Here is a 13920-nt window from a genome sequence, read left to right as displayed (position 1 = left end):
GATTGGGCAGGCACGCTGTTTATATTGTGGAAAAGCGGACGTGAAAACAGGCTGTCGACACGTCACTCAGGTCCCCATGGAGCAGGAGGGGGCGTGGCCTCCAGCTCCGCCTGAATTTCGGGAGAGAAAATTTGTCCCGGGAGGTTTTCGGGAGAGGCGCTGAATTTCGGGAGTCTCTCGGAAAATCCGGGAGGGTTGGCAAGTATGTTACATAATAATGTTCACACCAAAGATAAAAAGAGCAATATAATGGTGTGACATCACTTCATGCCACTATTTTTTAAGACAAAATAATTTGCTGTCAGCACACTTTAAAACTCGACTGTTTTGTGTGTCCAGTGATTCAGCAAGACTCTGGCATGCTTATGATTGCTGGTTGCCATGGTGATCTGGCCGGACAGCGAAAAGGGGGCGGAGCTACCGCGACCGAATGACCCTACGCTGCAGCATTACACACCTCAAAGCACTTTTACGCATCAAAGCCTTCCTAAATTCTTCCCAACTGCATTTCTTCGGGATAGCATGGTTACGTGAAGGCCACAAAAGTACTATTAATAAAGTAAAAAAATACTACCAGCCAGGAGGAAACGTGTTCTAGATTAACCTGAGTGGAAAGTAGTTTGAGTGGCAGTGAGTTATCTTGACGTGCGTGTGTACTCTTTGTGCCCACCTGTAGCTAGGATACTTAGCCCTCCTCTGCTGCCGGGCTAAGGACGCCATTGGCGGATGAGTGATGGGGGATGTACCGCTCCTCTGGAAGTCAGCCCCTGGCAACATATGCGCGGTTGGAGACCAGCGACGACGATAACTATCAACTTTGAGGTGTCCCCGCACACTCCTGTTTGGTTTCTTCGAGGAGGGTTCACCGACATGGACTTCGCCGAGGAGTCGTCGCCCGCCTTGGCGTTCGAGAAGGAGGCTTTCGAGCTGACTGTTGAGGACGTGTACGACATCTCCTACGTCATTGGACGAGACTTGTTGAGGATCAGCCACAGCGGCGAGGAAGTGTCCGACCTCCAGTTCAGGATAGTCCGCGTTTTGGAGATGTTCGAGACCATGGTCAACAAGTACAACTTGTCCCTGGAGGAGCTGAAAATGGAGCGGGACAACCTGAAGACCGAGCTGGACCGCATCGTCACGGAAACATCCACAGGCCAGGGAACGGTGAGTTTGTCCTCAGTAAACTGAACGTGATGTGCAAATACAAAGTTTACCGCATTAAAAACATTTTACTTTAACCCATAAGAGATGCCAATGGGGACAATTTGTAGTTTCTAGCCATTTTAGGGAAAATTTACCAGATAATAATGCTTTAATAAGCCTCATTATTTCTCATAATAATAATAATAATAATACATTTTATTTGTAAAAAGCACTTTACATTGAGTAAACAACCTCAAAGTGCTACAGTGTATTTAACAGTGTTGGGTTAGTTACTGAAAAGCAGTAACTAGTTACAGTTACTAGTTACTTCATTTCAAAAGTAACTCAGTTACTAACTCAGTTACTTACACCAAAAAGTAATGCGTTACTGTGAAAAGTAACTAGTTACTTCTTTTTTCTTTTCTTTTTTAAAGCTCCAATTAATGCCCTTTTAGCCTTCATTTCAGTACTGTTATTGCACTGGAGAATAATACAATCTGTTGATCAACTTGACATGCATTTGCATCACTCAACTCTGCTAAGCCATGTGGTCTACATACAACACACAAAGACAAAGATATGTTACAAAGGCCAATTTGTTTCTGGCCAGAACAAATTGACAAAACTATTTTAAATAGCTGCAACATAACATACCGTATTTTCCGCACCATAAGCCGCCCTGCGGGTTATAAGCCGCGCCTTCAATGAACGGCATATTTCAAAACTTTGTCCACCTATAAGCCGCCCCGTGTTATAAGCCGCATCTAACTGCGCTAAAGGGAATGTCAAAAAAACAGTCAGATAGGTCAGTCAAACTTTAATAATATATTAAAAACCAGCGTGATGTGGGCGCGCATGGAGTCGTATATCAACATGGACGGAGCTGCGTGAAAAAAGCCACCCGGCCTCTTCGCGTAAACTTCCCTTAACCACTCGCTCACCTTTTCTTCATCCATCCATCCCTTCGAGTTAGCTTTTATGATGACGCCGGCTGGAAAGGTCTCTTTTGGCAAGGTCTTCCTTTTGAATATCACCATGGGTGGAAGTTTCTGGCCATTAGCATGGCAAGCTAGAACCACAGTGAAGGATGACTTCTCATTCCCTGTGGTGCGAATATTCACCGTACGTGCTCCCGTTGTATCCACAGTGCGGTTCACAGGAATATCAAAAGTCAGTGGAACCTCGTCCATGTTGATAATGTTCTCTGGCCGGATCTTTTTTTCAGCTATCTTGTTTTTACAATATGCACGGAAAGTAGCCAGCTTTTCTTGAAAGTCTTTAGGCAGTTACTGTGAAATTGTAGTCCGTGTGCGGATGGAGAGATTGCGTCTTTTCATGAACCGGAAACCTGTCGCTTAGTAGGAGCCATTTTGTGGTCTTTACAGATGTAAACACACAAAGGAAATGAAACGTAATATCCGCGCGCTTCTTCTTCTTCTACGCGGGCGGGTGGTTGCTTACAGTAGAAGAAGAAGCGCTTCCTCTTCTATGGGGGCGGGTGCTTACCTTGGCGGTTGCTTGCGTAGAAGAAGAAGCGCTTCCTGTTCTACGGGGAAAAAAGATGGCGGCTGTTTACCGTAGTTGCGAGACCTAAACTTTATGAAAATGAATCTTAATATTAATCCATATATAAAGCGCACCGGGTTATAAGCCGCACTGTCAGCTTTTGAGTAAATTTGTGGTTTTTAGGTGCGGCTAATAGTGCGGAAAATACGGTACATAAGTAACAAACAGCATAATAACAGCATAGATGTAAACCAAGAAAGGCACACACTACATACACAAAGTCTAACCAGGCATTTTCTTCCTCAAGTAATTCTTATACAAAATCATGTCTGAAACCCAGAACACTACACATTTCCTCAGTTTTAGTTTAGAGATAAGGAAAGATTGGCCTGGCCCACTAGGATCCCTCTTTATGTTTGTGAACTTTATAGTCCATACATTTAGAGTGATGTGATAATCAAACACTCTAGAAGTCTAGAATGAAAGAGTATATAAGAGAATTGACAGCAACGTTCCCTCTCAGGAGTGCGCATGTGCAATTGCGCACTGCTCAAGCGTCCTCTGCGCACGGCAAATCTATGCCATGCACAAAATCAAATAAAAAAATAAGCGCATAACAATTTTCGACACGACACGGACACGACAGAGAAAACCGTTATCGTCATCATTGTTCAAATATTGTAACGTCTGTCGAGACGCTTTGAGGACATGAATTCCATCCATCACTTTACTGAGCAAAACTCTTTACTGTCGGCCATAAACACATCACCAAAACATTAGTAAAAAAAATGATATCTAGCAAAACTGGTCATTTTCTGCAGTACAAACCAGACCAAAAGCAACTTTGTTATATCAACAGCAGCCGCTCGCTCTCTCACGTGCGCCAACACTTGCACATATGGCACTTAGCCAGTGATGCGTTTACAGCCACACAAAAAGTCGGACAACTCCAACACCACACATAAAGTGTCATTCCAGGTCGTTACACTATGATTTACCAATCAAATGTGTGCTTATTCTAGTGTCATTTATTAGGAATCTTAATTTATAAATATTAATCATTAAATGCTGTTAGTATATTAAATAAATACTAACAAAAATATATTTTTTACAAACAGGAAGTTGCAGGAATGTACACATGATCCCCTGCTTACATCTCATTGTGCAACATGTGAATGTTTTAATGGGAACTAAATGCAATGTCTGAAAGGGGTACAAATTATTTCCAAAGCAGGACCTCCACCCAGACAAACAATACAAGTACACAGTTCATGAAAAACAATATTTTTTGTTATTGTCATTATAAGTGGGCCTAAACACTTATATTAGAAATGGAAATGACTGCTGTCATTTGATTCTAATAATAAGAGAATGTTGTCTGTCTATCTGTGTTGGCCCTGTGATGAGGTGGGGACTTGTCCAGGGTGTACCCTGCCTTCCGCCCGAATGCAGCTGAGATAGGCTCCAGTGACCCCGAAAGGGACAAGCGGTAGAAAATGGATGGATGGATGGAGATGTAAGTTGTTATTTAGTGAGGTTTGGGACAGGTGTGCTGCTGGTGTAGCCACAGTGTGCACGTCTAAAGTTGCTCACATGGACTCCACTCAATGCTCAGGGACTTTTTGCATTTGCTCACACATGAACAATTAGAGGGAACATTGATTGACAGAGTGTGTACCTTCAGCGGTGAATGGTGGTGGTGGTGGTGGAGGTGAAGTGGCATCAGAGTCTCTGTCTCTCTTTACTAGCTTCGTCGAAGCATGTTGCTATGTAGCTTGTTTCAGCAGATTTGAATTGCTGTTTTGGGCAGTAGATGGCATCTTTGATCCAAAGCACAATTTACATTTAACTAAAATGTTATTTTCTTTGTGCTCGACAAAAGAAAAGTAGTGAAAATATCTCCATGTTAGCAAACTCGACTTCTGGCTCCGCCATGATCAGACACGCCCCCCCCCCCCCCCCCCCCCGCCCCCCCCACCCCTTGCTCCCCACACTCACACTCAGACACACCCACACAGAGCGCATGTCTCTCTCTCTTCTCCGGCTTGTGACACAAGAAGAATCAGAACGACACAGCAGCCCTCCAATAAAACACACTTTATACTACATCAAAAGTAACGTAAAATAACGCAGTAACGCATCATGTAGTAACGGTAACGGAGTTACTGAATATAAAAAAATAACGCGTTAGATTACTAGTTACCGCCGAAACTAACGGCGTTACAGTAACGCGTTACTTTGTAACGCGTTAGTCCCAACACTGGTATTTAAAAAAATAAATAAATAAAATAAAAATAAAAACTAGCACAGCCAAATAGCTGAAACTAGTATGCATATATCTAAAAAAAAAAAAAAAAAGGCTTTTTAAAAAATAAGGTTTTTTAAGCCTTTTTAAAAAGCATCCACAGTCTGTGGTACCCTCAGGTGGTCAGGGAGAGCGTTCCACAGACTGGGAGCGGCGGAGCAGAAAGCCCGGTCTCCCATTGTTCGTAGCTTTGTCCTCTGAGGTTGGAGGAGGTTAGCCTGTCCGGAGCGGAGGTGTCGTGTGGAGGATTTGGGGGTGAGTAGTTCTTTGAGGTAGAGGGGGGCATTTCCATGGAGGCACTGGTGATGACGAAAAATTTCCCATCCAAAACTGTTCACACTACTCTAGTTCCATCCACCCATCCATTTTCTGCCTAATATATTTGATATTTGATACATCAATTTTCTATACGACTTGCTTAAAATGTCAACACTCCACAAAAAGTGACAAAATTGTTGTTCGTGATTTAAAATATCCATTGAAAAAAAAACGTTAAAAATATCATTTTTGATCCCAAATGTATCTACCTATCCATTTTCCATACCCCTTGCCTAACATGTCAACACTACACATAAATGACCCAATAAAAAAATCACCATTAAAAGCCAATTTGTGGCTTTTTAATGCCTCACAATTAAACACTTTTATGTTAAAATACTGAACAGATAATAATAATAATAGATTTTATTTGTAAAAATCACTTTACATTGAGTAAACAACCTCAAAGTGCTACAGTGTATTAAAAAAAATTAAATACAAAATAAATACAAATAAAAACTAGAACAGCCAAATAGCTAAAACTAGTATGCATATATCTAAAAAAAAATTGGCTTTTTAAAAAAAAGAAAAAAAAGAAGGGTTTTTAAGCCTTTTTTAAAAGCATCCACAGTCTGTGGTGCCCTCAGGTGGTCAGGGAGAGCGGTCCACAGACTGGGAGCGGCGGAGCAGAAAGCCCGGTCTCCCATTGTTCGTAGCTTTGTCCTCAGAGGTTGGAGGAGGTTAGCCTTTTCGGAGCAGAGATGTTTATTGGGATAAGGTAAACATCTGTTCCGTATTTTAACATAAATACATTTACGTTTATTGGGATAAGGTAAACATCTGTTCAGTATTTTAACATAAAAGTGTTTGATTGTGAGACATTAAAAGCCACAAAATGCAACGGGTCCATCAGACCCACAAACGCTGGCTGAGTAACAACAATATAAACATCACACAAGGGTTAAAAGGCAATTTCTAAACCTTAATGTAAAAAAAACCCAAAACCAGTGTTCTGTGGTCTGACGAGTCCACATTCCAAATTGTTTTTGGTAACTGTGGACGTCGTGTCCTCCGGACCAAAGAGGAAAAGAACCATCCGTACTGTTCTATGCGCAAAGTTGAAAAGCCAGCATCTGTGATGGTATGGGGGGTGTGTTAGTGCCCAAGGCACGTTAAAAGGAAAGGCCATGTAACACAGTGGTAAAAATGCCCCTGTGCCAACTTGTTTGCAATGTGTTGCTGCCATTACATTCTAAGTTAATGATTATTTGCAAAAAAAAATATTAAATTTCTCAGTTCGAACATTAAATATCTTGTCTTTGCAGTCTATTCAATTTGAATATAAGTTGAAAAGGATTTTCAAATCATTGTATTCTGTTTTTATTTACGAATTACACAACAAGCCATCTTCACTGCTTTTGGGTTTTGGTATCTTTTAACGCAAAATATTTCATGTTGCACTATTGGCTTTCATTTTCTCTACTCGTTGACACTACTTTTTCCCATCCAAAGCATGCAGCAACAAACGTAAAGTTTTTTATGTGAGGTTCTAAGGCAGATACAGTCTGGTGTGCCGTAGGAGATGATCTAATTTCACCTATTTGGGGTAAAAAATATTTTTTGCAAACCAGTAATTGTAGTCTGCAAATGATGTGTTGTTGTTGAGTGTCGGTGCTGTCTAGAGCTCGGCAGAGTAACCGTGTAATACTCTTCCATATCAGTAGGTGGCAGCCGGTAGCTAATTGCTTTGTAGATGTCGGAAACAGCGGGAGGCAGCGTGCAGGTAAAAAGGTGTTTAATGCTTAAACCAAAAATAAACAAAAGGTGAGTGCCCCTAAGAAAAGGCATTGAATCTTAGGGAAGGCTATGCAGACCGAAACTAAAACTGAACTGGCTACAAAGTAAACAAAAACAGAATGCTGGACGACAGCAAAGACTTACTGTGGCGCAAAGATGGCGTCCACAATGTACATCCGAACATGACACGACAATCAACAATGTCCCCACAAAGAAGGATAAAAACACAGTAGATGCGGGAAATATCGCTCAAAGGAAGACATGAAACTGCTACAGGAAAATACCACAAAAAGAGAAAAAGCCACCAAAATAGGAGCGCAGGACAAGAACTAAAACACTACACACAGGAAAACAGCAAATAAGTCAGGGCGTGATGTGACAGGTGGTGACAGTACACCTACACTGCAAAAAGTCAGTGTTCAAAAACAAGAAAAAAATGAGGGGTATTTTATTTGAACTAAGCAAAATTATCTGCCAATAGAACAAGAAAATTCGGCTTGTCAAGACTTTCCAAAACAAGTAAAATTAGCTAACCTCAATGAACCCAAAAATACCTTAAAATAAGTATATTCTCACTAATAACAAGTGTACTACTATATGAGTACATATTTTCTATTGTTTTATTGGAAATAAAACAGCAAAGTCCATTTGGCTGTCATCTGTTTTAATTATGAGACACAATTGTGTCAAAGTCATGAATTTTTTCCATGCTTGAAGAAAGAAATTGTTACTTTAAAAAAGTAGTTTTATACTTGTGAGTGTTGATGACACAGCTTTGCAACAGTTGATATTCTAGTTTCAAGCATGTTTTACTCAATATAGGTCATCAAATCTCAGCAACAAGCTGTAATATCTTACTGAGATCATTTAGGACCAAAACACTTAAAACAAGTAAAACACTCTAACATAAAATCTGTTTAGTGAGAAGAATTATCTTATGAGACAGAAAATAAGCAAATATCACCCTTATTTGAGATATTTCATCTTACCGTATTTTCCGCACCATAAGGCGCCCTGGGTTATAAGCCGCGCCTTCAATGAACGGCATATTTCAAAACTTTGTCCACCTATAAGCCGCCCCGTGTTATAAGCCGCATCTAACTGCGCTAAAGGAATGTCAAAAAAACAGTCAGATAGGTCAGTCAAACTTTAATAATATATTAAAACCAGCGTGATGTGGGCGCGCATGGAATCGTATATCAACATGGACAGAGCTGCGTGAAAAAAGCCACCCGGCCACTTCGCGTAAACTTAAACTTACCTTAACCACTCGCTCATCTTTTCTTCATCCATCCCTTCGAGTTAGCTTTTATGATGACGCCGGCTGGAAAGGTCTCTTTTGGCAAGGTCTTCCTTTTGAATATCACCATGGGTGGAAGTTTCTGGCCATTAAGCATGGCAAGCTAGAACCACAGTGAAGGATGACTTCTCATTCCCTGTGGTGCGAATATTCACCGTACGTGCTCCCGTTGTATCCACAGTGCGGTTCACAGGAATATCAGTTGCTGTGAAATAGTAATCCGTGTGCGGATGGAGAGATTGCGTCTTTTCATGAACCGGATCCCTGTCGCTTAGTAGGAGCCATTTTGTGGTCTTTACAGATGTAAATATTGTACCATATGTCCCGGCAAGAAATCTGCGTTCAAAGAACTCCGGCTTATTAGTGATTCCCAGAGCCCAAAAAAAGTCTGCGGGCTATAGAGCGTTTTCTATTCGGGCTCCAGTACTATGGAATGCCCTCCCGGTAACAATTAGAGATGCTACCTCAGTAGAAGCATTTAAGTCCCATCTTAAAACTCATTTGTATACTCTAGCCTTTAAATAGCCCCCCTGTTGGACCAGTTGATCTGCCGTTTCTTTTCTTTTCTCCTCTGCTCCCCTTTTCCTTGAGGGGGGGGGGGGCACAGGTCCGGTGGCCATGGATGAAGTGCTGGCTGTCCAGAGTCGGGACCCGGGGTGGACCGCTCGCCTGTGCATCGGCTGGGAACATCTCTACGCTGCTGACCCGTCTCCGCTCGGGATGGTGTCCTGCTGGCCCCACTATGGACTGGACTCTTACTATTATGTTGGATCCACTATGGACTGGACTCTCACAATATTTTGTCAGACCCACTCGACATCCATTGCTTTCGGTCTCCCCTAGAGGGGGGGGGTTACCCACATATGCGGTCCTCTCCAAGGTTTCTCATAGTCATTCACATCGACGTCCCACTGGGGTGAGTTTTTCCTTGCCCGTATGTGGGCTTTGTACCGAGGATGTCGTTGTGGCTTGTGCAGCCCTTTGAGACACTTGTGATTTAGGGCTATATAAATAAAGATTGATTGATTGAGATTGATAAACACACAAAGGAAATGAAACGTACGGTAATATCCGCGCGCTTTTTCTTCTTCTACGCGGGCGGGTGGTTGCTTACGGTAGAAGAAGAAGCGCTTCCTGTTCTATGGGGGCGGGTGCTTACCTTGGCGGTTGCTTGCGTAGAAGAAGAAGCGCTTCCTGTTCTACCGGGAAAAAAGATGGCGGCTGTTTACCGAAGTTGCGAGACCGAAACTTTATGAAAATGAATCTTAATATTAATCCATATATAAAGCGCACCGGGTTATAAGGCGCACTGTCAGCTTTTGAGAAAATTTGTGGTTTTTAGGTGCGCCTTATAGTGCGGAAAATACGGTACTTAGATTTCAGTTTTTGCAGTGTACTTTGAGACAAGAGCTAGTTTAAAGTCATATCCAACAATTGCGGCAACGACTTTTTACTGTCAACTGAGTTTAATTTTTAATGATTTCTGCTGTTGGTGTGCCTCTGGATTTTTTCAACGCAAAAAATGTGCCTTGGCTCAAAAAAGGTTGAAAAACACTGCATTAAGGAGTCTAAATTGTCTTGACCCTTTTTTTTAAAAACACTTACATTGGGTCATTCGAAGTCTCCATGGTCTTACAAAAAACTAATTCATGGAGTAAGATAGGATTGTAACAAAACCACTTAAAGGGGCGGTTTGCAACATTTTCACAGATGCCTAAAGGGCGCCAACCGTACAATGTATTTTACAAAGTTAACTTGCATTGAAGGTTTATTCTATCAGAACAATAACATGACTGGAAATTGCGTGTTGACAAGACCGTGTGAGTGACAGCCGTAAACACCAGTCATTTTTTCCGGAACGGTAAAAATGCTTGTTACATAAACTTTGTAACTGTGAAAAATATAGACAATTGTAAAACAAATGTGTTCTGTTAAACCACTAATGGTAACATAAGCTAGGCGGGGGGTGTTTTTGTTTTAGGATAGGATAGGACTTTATTGTCATTGCACAAGTACAACGAAATTATGTTTTCAACAAACCCGTTCAAGATTAGACAAACAAACGGTGTACAGGGTTACAGAACAGGAACGCTGATGGGTGGTTTAGAACAGGGGTGCTCATTACGTCGATCGCGAGCTACCGGTCGATCTCGGAGGGTGTGTCAGTCGATCACCAGCCAGCCATTAAAAAAATAGTCCTAAAAATGAGCGATCATAAATCTTCACTATGACGTCACTTTCGTCACTTGATTGACATTCACGGCACCCGAGGGTCTTCTGAGATGACGCTGGCTGCTGCCAGCTCATTAAAATTACCGACAGGATGGCGAGAAACACTTTATTTCAACAGACTCTGTACCTGTCGTCAAAACTCCAAAGACCGACTGCACAGTTGCACAATAAAAGCGCTTCTTTATCCTGCCTGCGCTACCAAAATAAGAGTCTCAGAAAGCTGGCGTGCACAAGCTAGCAAGCTACGGAGTTTGCCGACAATGTATTTCTTGTAAAGTGTATACAAAGGAGTACGGAAGCTGGATAAATAAGATGCCAAAAACCAACCACTTTCATGTGGTATTGGACAGAAAGGAGGACTTTTTTTCTCCTCCATTCAAAAATGCGGACCTTATCAGCACCACTGTCTGATTCCAATCAATGCAAGTCATCAGAATCAGGTAATACACCAACTTATATTCTTGTCTTCATGAAAGAAAGGAATCTATATGTGTTAAACATGCTTGTATTATCTCTAAACACTTTTAACTTATTAACAATATTAACTATATGTGTTAAACATGCTTGTATTATCTTTAAACACCTTTAACTTATTAACAATATTAACTATATATGTTAAACATGCTTGTATTATCTTTAAACACCTTTAACTTATTAACAATATTAACTATGTGTTAAACATGCTTTTATTATCTTTAAACACCTTTAACTTATTAACAATATTAACTATAAGTGTTAAACATGCTTGTATTATCTTTAAACACCTTTAACTTGTTAACAATATTAACTATGTGTTAAACATTCTTGTATTATCATTAAACACCTTTAATTTATTAACAATATTAACTATATGTGTTAAACATGCTTGCATTATCACTAAACATCTTTAACTTGTTAACAATATTAACTATATGTGTTAAACATGTTTGCATTATCTTTAAACACCTTTAACTTAACAATATGAACTATATGTGTTAAACATGCTTGTATTATCATTAATCACCTTTAACTTGTTAACAATATTAACTATATGTATTAAACAAACTTGTATTTTCATTAAACACCTTTAATTTATTAACAATATTAACTATATGTGTTAAACATGCTTGTATTATCATTAAACACCTTTAACTTGTTAACAAAAACATATATTTCATAAATAAGTAAATATAAATTATATATATGAATGAGGTAGATCCCCACGACTTGATCAATTGAAAAGTAGCTCGCCTGCAGAAAAAGTGTGAGCACCCCTGGTTTAGAAGATAAGAAAAATGTAAAACGCTGGTGAAGAAGATGAGTAAAAAAAATTCAATCTAGATTGGGACTAGTCTGGAGTGGGGGAAAAAACCTCCATGCAATGCACACATAAACACGTTACATTTAATCACGACAAACTCGCAACAGGCGGGCGGGGAGTTGGGGCCCTGGAGGTCGACTGCTGCTATGAAGCGCTGCCAGCAGACCATCACCCCGGAGGGAAACAAGCGGGGGTGAAGGCGTGGGGTGGGGGAGGGGGAGTGTGCCCAATTGTCTTGGGTGTGATGATGTAATGTTTATAGACTGAGGCCGATCTGCAAAAGTTCGAATCCAGGTGTCGTTGAGGAAGGAGGGAGGTCAAAAGCGTCCATCATTGAGGTGTCCTCGGGGGTGTTTTCAGAACAGCCTGGTCCTGTTTTCACAGCGTCAAGTCCATCATTTAAGTTTTTGTTTGTCAATTGTTAAATTGTCCTCGATTTGAAATCGATTCTCGATTCAAAGTGATTCTCACAATATATTATTTGATATAAAAATTATAGTAAAACCTTTTCAAAATATAAAAAGTATATGCACAGTGAGTATGGCCTAAAAAACGTATTTTTCAAATTTGTTTCCAAAAAAATATATAGATAAAAAAATAAATAAAAGTGACTCGACTTATAATCAAAATAAATAGGAATCACAATTACACTACAAAAACTGAAATCTAAGTAAGATGAAATATCTCAAATAAGGGTGATATTTGCTTATTTTCTGTCTGATAAGATAATTCTTCTCACTAAGCAGATTTTATGTTAGTGTTTTACTTGTTTTGGTCCTAAATGATCTCAGTAAGATATTACAGCTTGTTGCTGAGATTTGATGACCTATATTGAGTAAAACATGCTTGAAACTAGAATATCAACTGTTGCAAAGCTGTGTCATCAATACTCACAAGTATAAAACTACTTTTTTAAACTAACAATTTCTTATTTCAAGCATAAAAAAAAAATCATGACTTTGACAGAAATGTGTCTCATAATTAAAACAGATGACAGCCAAATGGACTTTGCTGTTTTATTTTCAATGAAACAATAGAAAACACGTACTCATATAGTAGTACAGTTGGCACAGTACAGTAAACTGACAGTTAATATTTAAACATTTGACATTTATAACAATTTTGAACAGAAATAGTTCATGCACATTCAGATAAATTCTTCAAAATTACAATAAAAAAAATTTGGCCGGGGGCCCGGCTGTATATATGCGCACTAATTGACTGAAAGAGCACGCACTTGGCGCGATGATGTCATGTTATCCATGGAAAAATGCATTTTTAGACCATATGATTTGCCTGAGCAGCTAGGAGACCCCGAGAGTAACAAGCGCTTGCCTTGTTGCCTTTCCTTTAAGAACAATAGATTAGTTTTTAGTATAAGTTTGCTGGTTTCAAGAAATGTAATGCCGAGCGCATATCATTATGTCAAGATAATGGCACTAGCATTTACTTCATTTAAGAATATTTTTCAACATATTGAGCAAAAAGGTCTAATTTTTTTCTACCAAGAAAAGTGCACTTGTTATTAGTGAGAATATACTTATTTTAAGGTATTTTTGGGTTCATTGAGGTTAGCTAATTTGACTTGTTTTGGAAAGTCTTGACAAGCCAAATTTTCTTGTTCTATTGGCAGATAATTTTGCTTAGTTCAAATAAAATACCCCTCATTTTTGTAATTTTTTTTCTTGTTTTTGAACACTGACTTTTTGCAATGCAATATGTAGTATTTATTACAATTTATTTGTTTTTCATTACGCTTTACTTCTGTTACTGTATGTAAAAAATCTGCATTGCAACAATGTAATATCCCTATTGTGGGACAAATTAAAACGTTTATCCATCTAAACCCTCTTAGAGTCTGGTAGAATTGCCTGAAACGTGGCCTACAAAAGCCAGTAATTGTCAATAATTAGTCATTAATTAACGCCTGGTCAAAAACCTTCGGCATTATCAACTCAAGCTGTAGACCAGAGTTTTTCAACCTTTTTTGAGCCAAGGCACATTTTTTGCGTTTTGCAGTGTAGGATGTGAATAATTTTTTGAGAACCCCCATTCCTTAGACAATTTTTTTTTTTCACA

The 13920-nt window shown here is 39.7% G+C and overlaps 1 protein-coding gene across 1 annotated transcript in view; it reads left to right on the top strand.

The window, feature by feature from the left end:
- Positions 1–726: 726 nt before the first annotated feature.
- rilpl2 (Rab interacting lysosomal protein-like 2) overlaps positions 727–13920 on the top strand; it is a 17156-nt gene continuing 3962 nt past the window's right edge. Inside the window, exon 1 of the mRNA XM_061932935.2 lies at positions 727–1164. Within this exon, the coding sequence (XP_061788919.1) occupies positions 727–1164 (438 nt within the window). The remainder of the gene's footprint in view (positions 1165–13920) is intronic.

The sequence above is a fragment of the Nerophis lumbriciformis genome, linkage group LG03, assembly GCF_033978685.3.
Source record: "Nerophis lumbriciformis linkage group LG03, RoL_Nlum_v2.1, whole genome shotgun sequence".
Taxonomy (NCBI): Eukaryota; Metazoa; Chordata; class Actinopteri; order Syngnathiformes; family Syngnathidae; genus Nerophis; species Nerophis lumbriciformis.
This window is presented reverse-complemented; position numbering and strand designations above follow the sequence as displayed.